The sequence below is a fragment of the Lytechinus pictus genome, chromosome 7, assembly GCF_037042905.1.
Source record: "Lytechinus pictus isolate F3 Inbred chromosome 7, Lp3.0, whole genome shotgun sequence".
Taxonomy (NCBI): Eukaryota; Metazoa; Echinodermata; class Echinoidea; order Temnopleuroida; family Toxopneustidae; genus Lytechinus; species Lytechinus pictus.
The window spans coordinates 8,772,954-8,795,653 of NC_087251.1; the positions used below are offsets into that span (position 1 = coordinate 8,772,954).

General features: G+C 35.8%; 1 protein-coding gene and 1 long non-coding RNA gene across 2 annotated transcripts in view; one reads left to right on the top strand and one right to left on the bottom strand.

Moving 5' to 3' along the window:
* The first annotated feature begins 2,738 nt into the window (after positions 1-2,738).
* The window catches only part of LOC129265023 (serine--tRNA ligase, mitochondrial-like), a 30,697-nt gene continuing 10,735 nt past the window's right edge, over positions 2,739-22,700 (top strand). Inside the window, exons 1-8 of the mRNA XM_054903001.2 lie at positions 2,739-2,829; positions 12,262-12,602; positions 12,990-13,076; positions 19,169-19,282; positions 20,393-20,511; positions 21,114-21,270; positions 21,722-21,833; positions 22,324-22,457. Of these exons, the coding sequence (XP_054758976.2) occupies positions 12,267-12,602; positions 12,990-13,076; positions 19,169-19,282; positions 20,393-20,511; positions 21,114-21,270; positions 21,722-21,833; positions 22,324-22,457 (1,059 nt within the window). The 5' untranslated portion in view covers positions 2,739-2,829; positions 12,262-12,266. The remainder of the gene's footprint in view (positions 2,830-12,261; positions 12,603-12,989; positions 13,077-19,168; positions 19,283-20,392; positions 20,512-21,113; positions 21,271-21,721; positions 21,834-22,323; positions 22,458-22,700) is intronic.
* On the bottom strand, positions 14,054-18,536 carry LOC135154696 (uncharacterized). Its single transcript, XR_010294064.1, has 4 exons — positions 18,436-18,536; positions 16,585-16,751; positions 15,695-15,807; positions 14,054-14,749 (listed from the first exon to the last, which is right to left on the bottom strand). It is a non-coding gene; the product is annotated as an uncharacterized LOC135154696 (long non-coding RNA).

Consider the following 22,700-nt stretch of genomic DNA (forward strand, 5'->3'; position numbering starts at 1 on the left):
AACCAGCAATTGCTCAACTTTACAGTATTTAACTCGTGATTCAAATAAAGACAGAATTGTTTTTAGTTCAATGAAATGTTTTGTCTTTAAATAAAAAATGAGTCAAACGTTTATACTTTCTCGTCTAGCTGTCTAGTCGATGATGATGATCAGTAGGGTAATGCCCCCCCCCAAAAAAAAATGAAAGTGCAGAAATGGTGTATGGGGTAAATAAAAAAAAACTGTAAGCGAGCGAGTAACTATTTCGATCTTTTATACATAAATCGAATTTTATGAAATATTTTGATATAATAATCGGAAAATTATATATTCCACACTTCTTCCTTTCCCCTTCTTTCTTTCTTTTTGTATTTGACGTGAATTTTTTTTGGATCATGGCCACAAGCCCCTCTCCATCTTTCATGACTGTACGCCAGTGATTGTGATGATGGCATATTAGATGCTGTAGTTAAAGAGATGCTCCGGGCTAAACATTAGACCTATATCTCAACAAATAAAGCAAAATTCACCGAGCAAAGTATTCAAAATTTGATCAAAATTGGATAACAAATAATAAAGTTATTGAATTTTAAAGATTTGCATTATTCCGGTGAAACAGTTCTGGGCATGTTTTCATGAATATTCATTAGGTAGGCTGATGATGTCATATCCCCACTTGTTCTTTTGTTCTTTAAATGAAATTAGGTTTATTCATAATTTTTCTGCCTAGAACTATTAAAGGCAATTAGATTGACAATTGATTAAGTGCATTAGTTATTTATTGCTGCAACTTGTTTCGTCATAAAGGAGACACATCATTTACACATTTATGAAAAAATGAAACAATTATGATTTCATGTAATACATAAGAAAAAGGAAAGCAAATTAAGGACACAAAATACTGGAGAAGGTGCGAGCAAGAGCTACGAAAATGATTCCTGATATCCATGATCTATCCTATGAATACAGGCTCGCCAGATTAAACCTTATACGTTGGGAAGGAGGAGAGAAAGGGGAGACCTCATTCAAACATACCGAATCATGACACAAATGGACAAATCAAACCCGGACAATTATTTCCAGAGAGTAGAGTGTGCCAGATCAGAACAAGGGGACACTCTTAAATTCGCCAAGCAACGATCTAGACTGGATATAAGGAAACACTACTTTAGCCAAAGGGTTGTTGATAAACGGAATAAACTCCCACAGTCCACAGTTGAGGCGCTAATACTCCTGCGTTTTAAGATACAATTATCAATATTATGTTTTAATGGGCTCTAGAGCCTCCTAAACCATGCCACACTCATCTGTACACCCTCGTCATGAAGACAGTGAGATGTGGCCATCAAGGTATGTTCAGGTTTGTGACATCATCAGCCCACCTAATAAATATTCATAACGACGTCATCCATATAACTGTTTTCATAAAATATTGCTAAATTTTAAAATTCGATAACTTCGACATTTGTTATCCGATTTTGATGAAATTTTCAGCATTTTGCCCTGTGAATTTTACTATATTTATTTAGATATAAATATCTTTAGCCCGGAGCATTCCATACCTTTTCTGTGATGCCTTTATTTGTTAGTAATCATCTTGCCGTTTTCCGAATAAATGCTATTTATATTTTGAATATTTCCCCCCATAATTCGTCATTGCCTAAATGTAGAAATTGTCTTCATTGTACAGTGTAAGGAACTAAAGTTCCAGCAGTGATCATTGGGCCGACTTTCAACATAAGGTGGCGTTATTTTCAGTTCTTCAAAATAAGTCATTGAGTCTTTCGAATTGAAAAAGTTTACCCAAGTCTCCATTATGGTGATTATGATTAAAAACACTTATATGTTTTCTTCAATTTCAAATTGTTGTCATGATTCTGAATACTTTCACTTTTTTAATCATCGACGACAGATTTGATTTGAGATAGGCAAGAATGTCTGAAGACATGACCCATTTTAAGCGAGGGTGGCAGCCTTGTCAAAAGGGTGCTCGGTTTCTTAATTTTGTATTTTGAAATTAAATATACAATCTGGTAGTCGGGTACAATACAGACATGTTACAGAAAATCTAAAATGATGAGTCAGTTTCGAAAGTGGGTGTAGAGACCCCTTGTCCCTTGTGTTATCAAGCAATCGGATGGTGTTCACCGGGAGAGGCGCCAGGATCCGGGGGGGGGGGGGGCAGTCAAATATAGCGCTGTACACACGCGTTACTCGTTAAGGGTATCAAAAACACAGATTTTTTTTTTAAAGGACTAGTTTTGAAAAACTGGTCAATGGTCAATCGCAGGGTCAAACGTATTTAGGGTATGTTTTTTTTTCCAAAGCTTTTTTTTTTAAGACTAGCCAAACATGTTTCAATTAGGGTATGTTTTTTTCCCCCCAAGCTTTTTCCCCTGGGTCATATACTGGCGACAACTTGTTTAGGGGCCATAATGTGTCAATAAAGCCCGCGAAAACTTGTTGAGGGGGTTATTTTGCACACAGAAAAAAACTCGTTTAGGGGCCTTTGGAATAATTTGGCCACGCGTGTGTAACGCAATAATACTGATAGGACTCAAATGTGATGTAATTTTTCCTAAATAACAGAGGCTTTAATACATGGCTCGTGCCTTTCTCTCCATTTTTTACTCTTCTTTTTTGTTTGTTCTTCTTCTTTTTATTTATATACTTCTTGAATAATCATAGCTCACCACTCACTTTCCGCGCCTGCGCCCGCCTTCATGTATTTTTGCACTTTTTTATCAATTAGAATTTACATTTCGCCAACACCGTTAGAGCTGTGCATATGGAACTCGAATTTCGAAATGATTTTGTTTTGATGCATCCTTGAAAACAGCAAAGATAACGGTAATTTTAAGTTTTATTACAGTATCATGAATTTGAGAGGCAGAATTAAACTATAGAGGACTAAATATTAATTGTAACAGGTAGCGTAATTCGAAATGCCGCGCAATATATCGAGATCTATTGTTGTGTAACTTGTGTAGTCCCACACGTACGTAACCTGGAGGCTAGTATAGTGACTAAGTGAGTGATTGTATTACCGACCGGCCTTGTATTACCGAACGCGCGCATCATACGCATCAGAAAATAATTTTATACGCTCAAAATTTTGCAACATCCTTCCAAAGAGAACTTGAATAGAAAGATGATGAAAAGTTGTAAAAAACACATTATCAAAGTCTTAATATTCTAAAAATAACAAAAATATGGTCAAAATAGCTCATCAGTGATTTTGTTGTTTTTTCAACTTTTCCCATATTAGAATATGGTATAGGCCTATAGGCTATACCCACTCCTAGTACCAATGAGGTCCAACATTACATGTATGGACCTCATAGGCGACATCAGTAGTATTTTGTGTCAGAAATCTTTGTGAAGATGATTATTTTTGTATTTTATCAAAACTACAAGCTATCGTACTGTCTAATCATTACATTTCGATCTCACTAATTGAATACATTGTTAGCAATAAAAAAAATTGAAAGAAATGAAGGGGAACTTACATTTTCACGGCTTTTTCCTGATTTTCTGGGCAACTGCTCCTCTCTTCTGACTCGCGATCGAAGCTGATATGAAGATCACGTGATTCGCGTTCTCGTCAGCTGATCGGTTGGTTATTCTTTTCGTCAGACGTTAATAATATATATTTTATAATGCTAGCATTCATCGCTAATTTAGGTGAAAGAGATTGAAGTTAAACAGCGCCAGGTCGGAATCATAATTATTTTGGAAGAGTGTATTTATACACTCGATCTCATACCTGACGTAGACGGCGCTATTCAACAAATGCACAATCTTCAATATAAAAATAAAACAGAAAGAACGCCTTGAACACAGGCCAAAATGCCTAACGATTTCTCCGCGGCATTAACAACTATCGTAAAGGGCGCTCCATTTATCAATAAAGATGGACGCTAAGCTGTCTATGGCGACAAAATTTGCCGCAAATATTTACGAGAATTGTGAGAAATGGTCTGAAAATGCAACAAAAGAACCGGTGAGTACCGATTAAACATTATTAAATTTATAAATAGATTATACATACCTTGTAGATTTAGTTTTTAAGGTGATATTAGTGCTTAGTTCTAAGCTAGGGAGGCCCAAACGCGCGTGAGTGGAGTCCCAGTTTATTAGCACGGGTAAGTATTGGGGTGTCGCCTAGAGTGGCTATACCCAGTTGTTGTGTGTCCGGACAGGTTGTGTGTCCGGACGATGAGTTTTAGAAAGTCATTTGGAAAAATTTACAAGCGAAGTTTCATAAATGTTTAGTACAAAATGTTAGGAAATATTATAGAGAACAAAATAGAAGATGATTACAACTATTGAATTCGTATTTTTAGTGTAATCCAAAGACAAAAAAGAAGGCTTCAGAAACATAAAGTGTCCGGACACCCGACCCCCCATCCTACCAACTAACCACGTTCGGTAATACGATACCTTTTCATGTGACCAAAATATTTCACATGCGAAGAGGGGTCCGATTGGAAGCTAATATCGTAAAAAGGACTAACGATTTCGGCAAAATTTTTACATATTTATATTTTGTAGGTAATTGTGTATTTATGGTGAAAGTTTGGTGAATTTTATGAGAATAATGTGTTTGATATGATTGAATTCATGAAAAGTGTTCGGTAATACGATCCACTACCATACTAGTATGGTGAGACTACCACATATCGACCACCTCTTTTGAAACCGACCACCATGCGCGCGTTTAAATTATTGCGTATTACAAACGATACGCGCGGGAGAGTAGGCGCAGTGTCCATAGAAACGGTAAGAATTGATTTTATGAGAAAAAAAGAATCAACAAAAAGTAAAAATTTAGTAGAATTAATCAAAATTGTATTGACCAGACCCAAACCCCGCTGAAAAACCAAGAAATCCGATAGGAAACGGCTTTAGAACAAATATCCGTCGTCAATCGTCAAATCATGTGCCGGAGCTCGCAGTGGAAGTAGTGAGACGATCATTTAGCATGTTTACATCATTGAACTGATTTGGAAGAGTAAATATTTCGCCACCGCGACAAGAATCGGCCGTAAACTTAGTGTATCGCGGGTGGTCGGTTTCAAAAGACGGGTGCAAATAAGCAAATGTAAAATCGTCGTATTCGTTGTTCGTCGAAATATACGCGGATTGAATCGGAGTCGCCGAGCGAAACATGGGAATCTGATCTGCTCAATTTTCTGCACAAATGAGACGAAAACTGGGTAAAATTGATAAATATTTTCGCAGATACGATGCTTAGAAGATTAGGTGGTCGATAAGGGGTAGTTCCAACCATACTAACCTCGCAATACGTGTGTGTGAGTGGCCTGGAGGCTCCTGGAGAGTAAAAATCAGTCTGCTATTACTAAAGTACTACTATACGTAGGCTTACTCCCCATGGAGCCTGGAATTGCTTCCCATACATCTACACACACCACCAAAAAACCTGAAACTTGAAACCGTGCGGTTTGCGTGCTGTCGCCAAGCGAAAGACAATGAAATCAAGATCGCGACGTAAACACGGCAAGTTCTTGTCTTTCTTTTCATAACATTTTTCTTGTTTTTTGAATGAATTCTTGTTAAAAAATGAAATAATTATCATAGAAATGTCGGAAATGAAGTTGTATCCCATGTACATGATTTAGGGCTGTGTTTTTTAAAAACACTGTGTTTTTTTAAAACACCCGTTTTTTTAACAAAAAAAATGTGTTTTAAAACACCGCATAGGCTTGTGTGTTGTCAATTTGCATGGATGTGATTTTAGATGAATGTTTTCTTTTTTTTCATACTTTTATTTCTGAAGTGGTGTACTATTTTCTTCTAACTAATTAAAACTCTTTTTCAACACAACTCTTTGTTTTCTTTCTCTTTCCCCTTTATTGTCCCTTTCTCCATCTCTTTGTCATGTTCCTTTCTTCCTACCTCGGGCAAAGTTCGTGCAGGCTCCACTCGACTTCACTACCGCTACACTACGCTCCACCTACCCGAACTTCGGGACCGTGAACCATTTCGGATATACCAAGTGACAAAGGTGGGATGAAATGATGGTTTATTGTAAAAATTACGGAAAAAAAATATAACAAAATATATAAATAGCTTAATAATAATATCTTACTCTACACCCGTATTTCAAAACATTGTATGCGCGTATCGAGTGGACCTTCCTAATAGCAACACTGATGTGTGTTGCTGCCCTCTACTTTCATTGCATACAATGTTTTGAAATCGGCCGTGGATAATACGTGTGAGGAATTTGATACTGGCTCAAAATCTCCAATGTTGAGGATAACCGGAGGATGGACACGGTGTGAAATACAGGTGTAGAGTAAGATATTAAGCTATTTATATATTTTGTTATATTTTTTTTCTGTAATTTTTACAATAAACAATAATTTCATCCCACCTTTGTCACTCGGTATATCTGAAATGGTTCACGGTCCCGAAGTTCGGGTAGGTGGAGCGTAGTGTAGCGGTAGTGAAGTGGAGTGGAGCCTGCACGAACTTCGCCCGAGGTACTTTCTTCCCAGTTCAATTGTGTACATCAATCCATATTAAGAATATTCTTATTTCAATAAACATATCTGAGTGTTGTGCTCACATTTTGGACAGGGAAAGAAACACCATTTAAAATAAGCTCAAATACAGTACTTGAATGAAATGGAAGTGTTGCACAAGCATAATAATATCTTACAAACCACCGCCTTCCTGCATAAGGGCCGTTAGCGCAGACTGCATGTCACCTTTCCGCACAAAGGCCGTTAGCTCGCACTGTTAACTGCACGCTAACGGCCTTTCTGCGGGAATGCGACGTGCAGTGTGCGCTAACAGCCCTTGTGCGGGAAGGAGACGATTAATAGATTGTAAACCTGTCATACTCATGAGGTACACACAATAGCAGGTGAAACTTTGCACTTCGTAAAGATGAAGAAAAGTGCTTTAAACAGTATACGGTAAGATAATCGGCTAGCAAACCTTAACCCTGATAATTCCAGGGGACCTCAATGGCCCCCTCAAAAATTTATATGATAAATCTATACATGACAGGGCCACGCCATCATTCCAGACTATTTTTGGATGCAGGCATGGGTATGCAGTTATGATATTAGACAACAAGTGCATGTCAGACCCCGAATTGCTAAAAAACGTGATTCATGAATAAAGCAAATTGTAAATTCTTGCCAAAATCTATTATTTGTACTTGTCAATTAAAATTACTGCCAATAATTTCCATAAAAAAAGAAGTAAAAAAACTTTTTACACTGAATTTTTTCTTATATTGAAAAAATAAGCAGGTCAAGGACTTTATTTATAGATTTAACTAAAATTGGCATAATTGATTCAAATGAAATAAAGCATTTCTTGATTTAATGGACAAGTCCACCTCAACAAAAAGTTGATTTGAATAAAAATAGAAAAATCCAACAAGATTAACACTGAAAATTTCTTGAAAAATCAGATGTAAAATAAGAAAGTTTTGACATTTTAAAGTTTCGCTTAATTTCACAAAACAGTTCCTTATCGGTATGCAAATGAGGAGGCTGATGACGTCATCCACTCACTATTTCTTTTGTATTTTATTATATACAGTATATGAAATATAATTTTCTCCTCATTGTAAAGCAAAACAACAATTAATACCTCCCTGAACATGTGGAATTACCATTGTTTAATACAATATGGTTCAGTCAAGTTGGTCCTAATTGTCAAATATTGTATAATTCAAACAATAAAAAACAAAAGAAAAAGTGAGTGAGGGACATCATCGAATGTCTCATTTGTATTTCACTGAGTTGTGCATATTACTGTTTTGTGAAAATTAAGCAAAACTTTAAAATGTCATAACTTTCTTATTTTACATCCGATTTTGATGAAATTTTAAACATTATGCTTGTTTGATTTTTCCCTATTTATTAAAATCAACATTTTTCTGGGGTGGACTTGCCCTTTAATGAAATTAAGCTTTGAAACCCCATAGATTACAGTATGTCATCTTCTTCCATTGTGCAAATTCTTCTCGCCCCCCACCTAGATTGACAAGACTCAAAGTACCCCGGAACTACATGTATATGTAGTCCCGGGAATAAACTTATAAAATGTCGACTTTAGTGGGGTTTTTGGGGCATTAAATTTCCATGATTTAGTAATTTTTTGGGGAAATATGAACTTTTCTGTTAGAAATTCAGAAACAATCATTGTAGTTTTCTCTTACTTACTCCAAAAATGTATTTAAAACATCAAGAGCTTACATCAGACTATAGTTTAATTGATTTTACAAAAAATTTCATCATTCGTTGGAAAAAAAAATGTTTAAAAACGATTTAAAACGTTTTAAAACAATAAAAAACGTTTTATTTGTTTTTTTTAATAAAAAATGTTTTTTATTACAACCCTGCTCTGGGGCGAGAGTTTCAGGTTTTTTGGCGGTGTGTGTAGATGTATGGGAAGCAATTCCAGGCTCCATGGGGAGTAAGCCTACGTATAGTAGACTGATTTTACTCTCCAGTAGCCTCCAGGCTACACGTACGGTACCGTACCTGACAGCTGGCAGCCGTCTGTTTCGAGGATTTTTTAAACATTTTTTTTCTCTCCTCGTACACAGGCGGCTCGCGATCGTACAGCCATCTGGTTAATAATCCAAAATCCCTCGACGGGGCTCTTCAAGTTTTGTCTTTATTTCATAAATATATATAAAAAGAAATGGACCAAAATAAAGATTATCATTCAGCTTTGCTTTGGCCTGAAAAAATGCACCAAATGATAAATCGGGAAAAAAAAAACTTGAAAGGAAAAAAAAACTGACTTACTTCGGCTGTCGCACAACTCCCATTTCCCTGGTTTATCCGAACTTAATACATAAACATATGGCCAGTGAGTCTCTGTAAAGATCAAGTTAGAACTTCGCAAAGTTTGGACTCACAACTCACTGCCATGGGGGCATGGGACCTCAATAAGGCCAAGGTGGAAAAATGCTGCCAGAGTAGTCCGACTTTCAAGCACCATTGTACAAAATACACTGTATTTTGATAAAAAAATTTACCTTTGAAGTAATTTTTGATGCAATAAACAATACCTAATTTAAGTCAGAAAAGTGTTCATAACCCCCCCCCAAAAAAAAAATAACTTAAACAATTCACCACACCGACAAGCCTTGCTGTCATCATTGTGTGCATTTTGGTGTTACCGTGGTTGCCGACTTTCTACAAATGCACCATCCCGTATGCGCTATTGTTGCGGATGAAGTCAATACTGTTGAGGTTGTAGTGAGGTCGACAAAAAAAAGAGCGAAGCAAAGGCTTCTATAGGATTATCTTCTATTTTGTACTTCCAACAATTTCAACAAACCAACTACATTTCATTGAATCCAATTCATCCTCTTACAGTAAATCCATATATGATTCAACAAACCCGTGAAAACTGGAATCAATAACACAGAAAAAGAATCATAAATACCAGCGAAAGCAACATTAAATATTTGCAATACTTGAATATGATTTATCAACTCTAGATCTTCTATACATACATGTTTACTTAGAATAGATGTAGGCTTGCTTGTTTTAAACCAAAGATCACAAAATGAACCAGATTTTGCTCTCATATATATTCATAATTATACAAGTATAAATCAAGAATCATAATGTAGTTTAAGATAAGGCTTCAAATGTTAAACTCTATCAAAAATCTTATCTGATTTCAAGGAAAAATGTTTGCCTGCTAGTCTCTACACATGTCATACCTTATACACAAAACATAACCATCATTTGTGATTATTAAGTAACAAAAAGATCACTAAAATTTCATTTTATGCTTTGACAATTATTAAACATATATAACACAAAACTTAAACTAACCTCTTTGCTTGCTTTCTCGTGTAGTAAAAACATCTATGCCGGGATGCAAGGGGTAAAATCCAAGCCCCTGACTGGCCTCACACACAAGTCAATGTTTGAGTTTCCAATATCAAATGCACTGTTGTGGTGTCAAGTAAGTCATTGTCTAAGGGAGTGCCAGAGACAAATGTGTTACTTAGTGCAACAGTGAAAGCCTATGAAAAGTGCTAAATCACTTCTGCGCTAATTTGGTGCACACAAATTTCATAAAATTCAGATGTACTTTCATCACAACTGTTATGTTCTGACCTCATTGGTACTAGGAGTGCAACCACTCTGTCTGTGATGAGTCTACAAGACTAATGTAACATGTATATATGCAACATACAACACACATTTTAAAGTCTTTAAAAATATCACTTTTGTTTTTGTAACTCGGTTCCATTCATTTATGATTTTTTTTTTTATTATAAACTTGGGGATCATTTTTGGCGAGACATAGGTATCACTATTTCCTGTGTCGGTGTCGTCATCAACAATTGTGTTGTACACCCAATAACTTTCTATAGCTTTGAGGTAGGATCACCAAATTCATACCAGAGGTCCATCTCCTGAAGGCACAGGTCAAGTTTGAATATGAGTCGAATTTGAATAAGGTCAAAGGCCAAAGGTCAATGAACTTTCCATGACTGGCACTGTGCTGTGTTGTACACATAATAACTTTCTATATCTTCGAGGTGGGATCACCTAATTCATACCAGAGGTCCATCTCCTGAAGGCACAGGTCAAGTTCGAATATGAGTCGAATTTGAATAAGGTCAAAGGTCAACTAGGTCAATGAACTTTCCATGACTGGCACTGTGCTGTGTTGTACACATAATAACTTTCTATATCTTCAAGGTGGGATCACCAAATTCATACCAGAGGTCCATCTCCTGAAGGCACAGGTCAAGTTCGAATATGAGTCGAATTTGAATAAGGTCAAAGGTCAATGAACTTTCCATGAATGGCACTGTGCTGTGTTGTACACACAATAACTTTCTATAGCTTCGAGGTGAGATCGCCAAAATCATAACAGATGTCCATCTCTTGAAGGTACAGGTCAAGTTCGAATATGAGTCGAATTTGAATAAGGTCAGACTGAGAGGTCAATAAACTTTCCATGACTGGCACTGTGCTGTGTTTTACACACAATAACTTTCTATAGCTTCGAGGTGAGATCGCCAAATTCATAACAGAGGTCCATCTCTTGGAGGTGCAGGTCAAGTTCACATGTGAGCCGAATTTGAATATGGTCAAAGGTCAATGAACTTTCCATGACTGGCACTGTGCTGTGCTGTACACACAATAACTTTCTATATCTTCGAGTTAGGATTGCCAAATTCATACAAGATGTCAATATTTTGAAGGTGCAGGTCAAGTTCGAATGTGAGTTGAATTTGATTAAGGTCAAAGGTCAATGAACTTTCCATGACTGGCACTGTGCTGTGTTGTACACATAATAACTTTTTATATATTCGAGGTAGGATTGCCAAATTCGTAACAGAGGTCCATTTAAGTCATATAGCATACATGTAGTTTTGACATGCAGTCTCTTCATGACTGCAATATGCAGGCGAGACAACGCTTGGCGTTTGCCTTGTTTGATTCACCAGAGCGTTCAAAATTTGTATTTTTTTGGCCAATTTGTGTGTGGGCCTTTTAATGATTGAAATGTTAAGTTGATCTGAAATGGTAGACTACAAAATCTCTTTTTAATTAAAAAAAATATCAAAATAATTCAGTTTACTTTGGAGCCAGGTTATATGATGAATAGTTGTAATGGAAACTAACTGTTAAAAAATCAAGAATTTGTCCCCAAGAGCAAGAGAAAATAAGCCAAACATTGCCAACCTTATTTCACCACACAGGGGATCATAACTGAGGACAAGGTTATTTCATAATCTTGTACATTGGACAAGTACTGTAGACAGGAATAATCGTTGTTATAGGGGATATATTAACCAATTTATAAAATTTTACTATCAACCCTCTTTTCTGACGGTACCCCATTAGTGCGAGCGCTGATGGACAAACATCACCCAATATGGGTCTGTGTTTTGTTAAGATTGAAAGCATTTTACTAGATAATGCCATGGGTCATGATGATGAGGTCGCCCACCAAAAGGGTGGTGCTGTTACATATTTTGGTTACTTCATGTAGTTATTCTTAATTATTTTCAATGTTAGCTAATAATCTAGAAAGGCATGGCTGTAGGGTCTATAAAACTTGAGTTGCATGTTGTCCTCAAACACAGAGCTCCAGGGGTGGTGCCAGAAGCGGTGCCACCGTACAAATTTAGTTACATGTACATCCAAACTGCTCAGAAATTATGATTGTCCCGACAAAAACTTTCACTGACAATAGTTGTTCCCAGGCTATCTTTCATATCTCAATTACATTTTTCTTTGTTTATAGATAAGATGGCCACTATCTCAGGCTACCCAAAGCAACTCGTCAGAAGACTATGGCACATCCACAGACAAATCAAGATCTCAACAGTTTCCCAATCTGACCGTGTTAGATGGATGAATACACATCGGGTTGGGTCATTATATCAGAGGTTATGTAGTCTATGTTGTAGATCATTTGACCAATCCAGAAATCTAGCAACTATCTCTAAGGATGATGGGATGGGCGACTGGATGTTCTCTTCAGATTTTAGGCCGGCTATTGATCTGGATTATCTTGCTAAAAATGCGGAAGTAATCGCAGACCGTATCAGCCACAGAAAAGGAAACATTGATGTTCAAGAAGTTGTAAGTTTGACCAAAGAATAATGATTTAACTTGATATCATTGTTGAATTCAGATGCTTGTCCAGATGAGTTTTTGACATCTTTGATCAACATGATTATTAGAACTAATTTGACCAGGTTTTAGAAAATATGTATCAAATCTACTGCCAAGCCAGGGTACTGGAGCTTTTTGTTTGAGACCCATTCAGAGGTTATTGAGTACATATGTAGAGCGTTTCTTTAAGGTTAAATAGTTAATAGTTTACTCTGGCCTATTCATAAAGTATATCTGACAGGACACAAAGGGATGAATGTAATTCTTGAATTTTGATGATTTTTTTCCAGAATGGGGGAAAATATTCAGCATGCAAAATTAATCATGGGAAAATAATGTCTATTTTTCTCTTAGCTACGGAGGATGAAAGAATTTCAGCATATCCAAGAGGATGTCCATGATGTACAAATTAGACTACAAGCTGATAAAGAGAGAGGACTGGTATGTGTTTGATAGTTATTGTTTCTTTTCTTTTGTTTACTTGAATTAATGGCTAAATGAAAGGTTGCATTTTGGATAGAATGAATCCACCTGAAAGACTTTATATTTTGATGTGAATAATGCCAGTAATGTCAGATGAGAAAGATAGACTGATAGATAATAGATAGATAGACTAAAATACATGTACATGACCAGAATACCAGATTAATAATTTATATGATTTTTGTCTCGCCTTCTTAGCAGAGCAATACTATAGGCGCCGCTTTTCCGACAGCAACGGTGGCGGCGGCGTCAATATCAAATCTTAACCGAAGAATAAGTTTTTTAAATGACATCATAAGTTGGAAAATGTATAGACCTAGTTCATGAAACTTGGACATAAGAGTAATCAAGTATTACTGAACATCCTGTGCGAGTTCCAGGTCACATGACCAAAGTCAAAGGTCAGTTAAGGTCAACAGAACTTTGACCATGTTAGGGGTATGCGTTGAATTACCATCATAACTCTGATAGTTTATGGACCTAGTTCATAAAACTTGGACATAAGAGTAATCAAGTGTCACTGAACACCCTGTGCGAGTTCTGGGGGGCGTTTCATCAAACAATTAGTCGGTGGTTTTCTCCGACTAATTGTGATTTTCACCGACTAATTTCATTTTCACCGACAATTTTGCCATCACCGACTAAATTCCATTTCATGAAAATTTGTCGGTGATTTTCTCCGACAAATTATTGGAAACCACCGACTAATTTTGTCGGTGGCCTTCACCTACCGACAAAACTTATTTTCACCGACTAATCCAATTTTCACTGACTAATCAGCCTTTTGAGGGCCTTTGCAGCTAAAATCGATCAATTTCAGTTGATTTTGAATATAACATTTTAATAAATTGCTTATTTTTCATTTCATTGAGAAAATTCAAAGAAAATGTATTTATTTTTAGTCAATGACAAATAAAAAGTAGACATTTCAAGAATAATATTTTCATCTTTAAAACTATATTATATCAATCAATACATAGGAAACATCTTCAAATGTACACATTTTTTCAAACATAATTTTCTTTAACCCAAATAAATCATTGTGCATTTTTTAATCAATAATGTCTGATAATGTCTGAAAAATGCGACCTCATTGACTTTTGTACAAGTTTTTTCAATGTTCATTAGTGTTGTTGGTGTTGCTGCTGCTGTTGTCATCGTGATTGCTGGAATTGCTGTTTGTTTTTGCTGCTCTTGGTGTTGTGGGTGTGGTTGTTGCATCTCCTGGTGCAATTAGTTATTTTTGCTACTGATGTTGCTCAAGGTGTTGCCTGTGTGGTTGCTGTTGTCATCGCTGCTACTGCTGCTGTTTACGAGTGTGGCTGTTGCATCTCCTGATGCATCTATTGATGTTGTCGCTTGTGTTGTTGCTTGTATGATTGCTTGTTAGAATCCTTTCTGTTGGCTTTGTTTCTACTGTCGTTGTTGCTACTGCTGTTGATGTTTACCACTGTGGTTGTTGCATCTCTTGATGAAGTTATTTATGTTGCGCCCGATGTTCCCTGCATGGTTGTTGGAGCTCCTGCTGCTGTTGATGTTGTCGGTGTGGTTGTTGCATCTCTTACTGCAGTTGTAGTTTCGGCTGCTGATGCTGTTGTTGCTCCTGCTGCTGTCCATGTTCATTGAAGTAACTGAAATGGATTTAATTTATAGAGCATGTGATATTTTATTAATAAATATATTAATTTCCATCATTATTGATATCAGTCATTTATTCTTAATTTAATTATCATTGTTAAAACTTACATTTTTTTATTTCTAATGTTTGAAATAAGAACTTTAAGTTCTAAATGGTTAAAATATTGTCACCAAAGCCTTATTAAACAATGAAAACAAAAAAGTTAATAACAAAGAAATGCATAAGAAAATGATTAAAATTTCCTCTTTTTTTATACACAATTGATTTTAATGACTTGGGTTTTTCTCATTGGTTTACCAAAGAAAGGGAGTCAAAATCCAAAATTATCACATTTGGTCTTTATTTCTTGAGCCAAATGCTGATTTCATGCAAGAGTCATGTTATCATATTAAATTAAAAAAAAAAAAAACATCAGGAACAGCAGCATGATTTCTGAAGCGAGTGCACAATCAACAGGCAAGATCCTGAGGCACCCCCCCCCCTACCAAGATCATTTGAATTAATGAGGTTTCATGACTGCTTTTGTAGGCATTACATTTATACAGGCCTACAAGAGATATAATTTTTTTTTTTTTTTTTTTTTTTTTTTGGGGGGGGTAATCTTCCAGTGTTACTCCCATACAAAGCAGATGGTGATGGGGCGGGGGGGGGGGGTCTAATAGGAATGCAGAACAATGGAACATTCATTTACTACTTTGGCAATAGAAAGCAAGTCACACCATCTAGCATTGATTGATATTGGTTGTTTTACAACTGTCCAATAAATATCACCATTAATCAATTAAGCATCTAAGCACTTATAGATGTCATTGTTTTCAAATATTTGAGTAGAACAAATAAAGAAGAGAGCAGTACCAGTAATTTAATATTTTTTTTAATGTGACTTTACTTTCTTCGCCAAAGTGAGGCAGTCATAATTAAGAGTGTTTTAACTTACAAGTGACATCACATTTCCTGCCTTCTTGTCTGGCTCTCCTAAACCTTCAACCATTTATACTTGTGTAACTTTGTATCTCATGTCTGTCTGAAAAGTTTGGTTGAAGCCTCCACCTGAAGGAAAAATAGTATTGAAATAACTAATTAAAATATTTGCCATAATCTGGTATTTCTTCTCACATGTATATGTACATGTCTAAAAACAGGAAATAAAACATCTTTTGATTACCAGGTTTCATATAGAAGGGGGTAAATAAAGGGTTCAAGTTTTTATTATGTTAATAAAAAATACAAACAATAGTAAAAATGACATATGCTCTGGCTGAGAAACTTAAAAAGTGAAATTATTCCTCACAATGTAGCTTGTATGTACATACACATGAGCAAGTAGTGCTAAATGGATTGAGGGGTGAGAGCAGGGGCTCCGGAAACCGGCGGGGGGGGGGGGGGGGGGTGCATGTTAGCTGCAGGGTCAGCGGAACGGTTTTTTACAGTGAACGGGCTGACCATGCAAAAAATCGTAACCAGATGGTCATTTCATATTTTTCAGCCCCCGCACTGTTTTCCAAAACCATGTACAAAAATGTAAAATTGACCATCTGCTTATGATTTTTTGCATTGGTCAGCCCCCCCCCCCCCTTTCGGCTCAGCCCCCTCACTTTCAAAACCGTTCTGCTGACCCTGCAGCTAACATGCAAAATATATTGAATCTATTATGTCTTTCATGCTTATGTAATGTTTGCATTTCAAACTGACTTTAAATAGAAAATCCGGTCACAGTCCGATTTCATTGTCATTGATGTGGGTTTTTATGATTTTACATTCTGCAACCAAAACAATATCCTTCATTATTTTTTAATCATTATCGCATTTTACTAGTCTACATGTTACCTGTGGTTGCATTTCAATCTCAGTATTTCTTCACCCATTGCCAAATCTTCTGTCACATGTTCATCAAATTGGCCGCTGGCACATTCCTTGCTGTAGTAGACCAGTCAGAGCCTTGCTTTCTAGTTCCAGATCCGTCTTCTTCTGCATACTGTTCAAATGTCCATAGTCTGAAATTAAAATATTAATAATATCACATTGTTATACATGTAGCAAAGAAAATATGTAGATTTACAGTGATCATTGAAAAATACTGCACTTTCAATGAATATTGTTGACATTTCATAAAGGGGAATGATCGAATATACCAATCATTTTTCTTCTTTTATTATCCTGAAATTTATAGAATTTACCAACAATCGGTCAACAATTTATCCTTGTTAATTCATATAATTTTCACTTGATTATAAACAAGACGGTAATTAACACATTAACCATACAAAATAGTAAAACAGCTTTTTCAATAATTTTTTTTTTTAATTAAAAAATAAAAATAAAAGTTTTTTTCTAACTCAATAGCGCTTGGATACCTTGCCGGTTAAAAGCCACAATCAAATTAATAAAAAATATGAATAGGCTCCTAATTCATAACTGCAGCAAATTGCATCCCCATCAAACCATCAAACTGTCAACTATTTCTGGACTGTGACCTTTGTTCAATGGAACTTTAATATGAGATTCAAGGCAGAAAAATACTTGGGATTGATGAGATCCATTCCATATTCTCCTATATTTTTTTCTAATGAAGAGACCTTTAACCTGTATGCTATTTAAGGTTAGGTATGACTAGACTCTAACTTTATGTGGTACGACAGTATTTTTCAAAAAATAGATTAAGAGACATTATCAACAATAATTTAATTTATTTACCCCAATAACACCGATGCTATTGCAGATTCATGCTAAATAGTAATTTGTCTAAAAAATTGACTTAGAAAAATAAAAGCCAAACAAACTTCATAATCGCACACAAATGAAGAGCATTATTTCGTCTCCCCCAAATTGGACGATCAATATTTTTTTTTAAAGGGAGCTATGAAATGGCTCATTTCACTTGGGTGCGCAAAGTCAAAGATAATTTAAGATAGATCTAGGCCTATAAGCTATACCAGTACGGCCACGGGCCGGTTGCACTATTTAAAACTTAGATCTAATAATTTTTTTATATCTAGAATAGATTTTAATTTTTATTGGGTGTGAACGCACCTCTGCCACAATCGCATCACCCCCCCCCCCCCCGCCCGAATCCTCGACAGCTGTCGAGAGCCTTCACTTCATTCGACTTGTGACTTGCTAAGGCTAAGCCTACATTAATAGTTGAGAACATCCACTTTACAAATTTACCACTCACACTATTACCATGTGATTTAGCTCCTGTTCAATTCCAATTTCTGTAACACAGAATTAGGATGGCCCCATTGGATATGTGTACATTTACAATTGCACACGCTGGTTTGCCTGGTGATCAAGCCAATCTCCGACTACACCGAGCAACAAAATTATTACAAAACCAAAGGAAATGAAAAAATATGATTTGCAACATAGAATGACATAAAGGTAGAACAATATAAAGAATTCTCTTTGCAAAATTTATAACATTGCAGCCATGTGCGGATCATAAAAACGTGACAGCCGTGAGCCGTGTCGTTAGTTTGGACCTGAGATAGTTCTACAGACACAGAAACACGGGTATGGGACTAGACTGGATTTTGTACTGTCAAGTTCACCGATCGTATCGACAGGGGTCCTGCCAGAAGATCCTCTTTTCTTGTAATTCATTTGATAATCACGCACAACGAATAATTCAATCACCTTACATACAATATGAACGACATTTTGAAGGGTTTTACTTACGGTAAAATCCTCATTCACCTCTACGAGGACCTTCGCTTCTTCTCATTTCTTCGTTTCATTTCGAATCGTCGTGGCGAAAACATCAATCAATTTTACATCTTTTTCACGACTTTGGGAGTGGGCGTGGCCTAATTAGTCAGCGAACCTCGTTCAAGACGATTTGTAAAATAAAAATTCTCTGACAATAGTCAGAGGAGCTCCGAGAGTTTGATGAAACGAATTTTTGTCAGCGCTGACTAAATTGTCAGCGCTGACAATTTTAGTCAGCGCTGACAGTTGTCGGACGAAAATATTGATGAAACACCCCCCAGGTCACATGACCAAAGTTAAAGTTCATTTAAGGTCAATAAACTTTGGCCATGTTGGGGGTAATTGTTGAATTGCCATTATAACTTTGAAAGTTTATGGATATAGTTTATAAGATGTGGACATAAGGGTAATCAAGTATCACTGACGATTCTTGGGTCACATGATCAAGGTCAAATGTCATTTAGGGTCAGTGAACATAGTATTATGTCATTATATGAATGGTGTGTTTTGTGAATAATTATTTAATAGGAGTTTTCAAAGTCAGCACTGCTGCTATATATCGAATCACATAATGCAGGCGAGACTGTGAGAGTCGCTCCACTTGTATGATATTGATGTAATGGCAGATTATAACAAGATGTAGTTCCAGTTATTCGGGTGAAATGTAATCATGCTCTATTTTCCTTTTTTCTGTTATTTCCAGAATACAAAGGAATTGGAGCACACGTTGAATGAGAAAGAAATGCAGCTTCATAGAGCAGAAAATAACTTCTATCAGATCGCAGTGGCCATTCCAAATTCGACCCATCCTAATGTGGTAAGACTTGATCCAGCTTGTAAATCATAAATGAATTAAAGATTGCACCATTTGGCCCAAACTTACAAAAAGGAGATTTTAAGCCAGTGATTGGGCTTTATCCCAGTTAGATTTTGTAAGAATATAGCATCAGATTCATTTATGCATGCTTACATGCATACATGCTTACAAAACTACAAAACCTACAAACCCTACAGAGGGTTTAAACCAGGAGGTTGTTCAAACCTTTGTCAACTTGGCATTTCTGTTTAAAAAAAAACGCATTGAATTTGTTGCATAGGTATTCTTTTCATAGTCATCTTGAGTGCTTTGGTGTGAATGTTAATTTGATTGAGAAGTTACCAGTATTTTCAACAAAGAATTTAGATCTCTCCAAATTCACAAAACTATAAACCATATTGTCTTTTTTAATCTCCTAATTATTTAGGTAAATATGTATGCTGATGAAGTTTCAATTTTTCTTTAAAGGCAGTCAGTAACTTTTTCCAGGATTCAAATAAACATGACCTTTTCATCTACTCTTGTTATTGAAATTACAAAGTAAAAGGTCAGACAGGAATTACCTGCTTTAGAGACTTTCAAAACCCAATAGCATACCGATTGAACATTAAGAATTCTTCCAGTAAGCATATCTCTCCATGTGTAGCAGGTAACTGGCTCACACACTTGGTCTGCTCGCTGGGCATTCTTAGGCATGGTTTATAGTGAAACCTTGATGATTTGTTGCTGACTTCCATTTTGTCTGTAACTCTGTAAGTTATTGTCAAATAAATATACTCAACAAAGAAAATGGTATACCTCTCATTTAACCCTGGAAGTAATAAATGGGCAATTATCACCTATGAATAGATGTTTATTGTGGTAAACATTTGAACATGTTTAACCTTACCTTACCTTTTGTTATCTATTATCTTTTATATGTACGTGTCTTATTGTTGATTAAAAATGATGGTGTGGTGTGATGCCTTAGTTGTAGAATTCACAGTTTCTGGGTTTAGATAACAGTGGCAAGTCCTTTTATATGAATAAAAAATGAATATAATACAGAATGAGTTTCTATCCATTAAGTTTCCATTTTTGTGTGTCTTGTATTGTATATTTACTATACAGCATTTGAATGAAGATGCAGAACCCGTGTTGATAGAAGAAATAAATGAGAAGAGATCATTTGACTTTCCCATCAAAGGACATGTGGAACTAGGTGAAGAGCTAGACATCATTAGATTAAAGTGAGTAAATAACTATGAAAATATAAAAATAGAAGCTTATGTCTTTAAAAAAGAAAATGCTGAAAATAGTATTCCTTGGAAGGAATAGGCCATAGACCTACTAACATTAATTGTCTTCATTGAAATGTGTGTAATTTAAATTGACGTCCCTGATTTCTTTGAAAATTCTTGAACGGTAATTGTAAAGTTGTTAGCTGTGGGAAGATTATGACCATTTTAGAGATAGTGTTCATGAAATTCAACCCCAAGACCGCTAATTCAGTGATACATGCAAAACTAGTATAATAGCATTCTCTTTGATTTTTGAAAGCCACAAGCTTCAACAACAATTTTGTGTACCAATTATTTTAAAAATATGTTACTGAGACAAGCAACTTCTTTTTGTTGCAAGGCAACCAAAATTTGTAGACCAATAAAGTTCTTTGAAGTTGATACGAGCTAAGACAGAGTAGTCTAGAATTGCGTGGAAAAATCCATGACATCATTCAACATGGCTCATGATATTAAAATCATGATGACATTGGATCATATTATCCAATATCACTGAAGAATTCATCATGATCTCTCTCTCTCTCTCTCTCTCTCTCTGTGTCCCCTTCTAGGAATCTTGGACATACCACAGGCCACCGATCATACTTTTTAAAAGGGGCTGGAGCAATGCTAGAAGATGCTCTTGTTAGATTCACTTTAGATAGATTAATCAAGAAACATGGCTTTAAGATCATCAAAGTACCTGATATTATCAAACCAGTTGTATTTGTAAGTATCTCTATCGGTCATATATTCCATATTGCATTGCCGGTGCTTGTGCAAATGCTAGTATGCATGTAGGAAGCAAATAATAGAAGTAATCTAAGATTTTACTTAAGAGTCCCAGTATTACATATAATCAGGTCTTAATATTTTCATATGTAAAACCCAGAATGGTGTCAAAGATATACCATATGGGTAGGAGGTAGATATATTAACAAATATTTGAATATTTCTCTCTAAAAAGATTATTGCAACAATGCTTGCAGAAAATCCTGATGAAAGGTGTGACAGCTATAATTCACTGTTACTCTATGTCATCACATCCCATGATTAAATGCACCTTTCTATAAAGAGACATACTTTAAATTTAGCAGCTACTCTGATGTAATTTTCTGACAAATTTGAAAGATGAATATAAGAATATCACTATTTTCTGTGTCTTTAATTCTTGAATTAGGAAGGTTGTGGAATGAGGACTATAGGTCTTCACACTCAAGTGTATTGTCTATCATCTGACCACCATGATATTGATATGTGTTTAGCTGGGACTGCTGAAGTTGGCATTGCAGGTATTCATCCATCTTCCTTCATTCAGTACATTTCTTGTGTAAATATGAATAAAGATCCAATATGTACAGGTTGTGAGATGACTTTTGAACAAGTTTGTAGAGGATATAACTACAGAAGAGCAAGGACATCATGGAAGTGTGTATATTGAAGAAGGAATGTAGCAACTCTTCTTTACAGGGAGAATGAGAAAGAGCCCCCAAAATAAAGTGTCCATAATGCACTGCTTTACAGCCCTCCCCCATAAAGAAATCCTCCGTTAATTGTGATTGTACAATTTATCTACATCCAGTTCTTTTATACTAGATTGAGTAATTAAAAGAACAAAAATGGTTTCTAGTTGACTTGCTCTGCAAAGTCGAAAAATCAACACTTGGCTGTTCTTTTTAAGTTGATGAGTAGGTGGCCAAAATATGTTTACCTTTACAGAGTTGATAGTTTTAGGAAAATAAAAACAATTTACTGGACTGATTCACCTAATGTTTTTTTCAGGATATTTAATGAACAGGACGATACCAATATCTGAGCTTCCTATGAAGATAGCTGCTATGAGTCGATGCTATCGAGCTGAGACAGCTCACAGTGCTGATGCTAGAGGACTCTACAGAGTACACCAGTTTACTAAGGTATGAATTTAACATTTTAAAGAAGATGAATACATCTTCATGTTATTATTGCAGTGTTACTTATGACATTGTCTACTGAAAATAATTTTATACTTTTTCATGGAAAAGGGGCAGTCTTAAGGAATTTAGAAAAATACTTCAAGTCAGTTTGCGGAAACAGGATATTTCTCTGATGAGCATTATTGTTTTCTATTTTTCAACTTAAGTATGTTGAGTTTTTATCATGAATCACACCTTTATTCT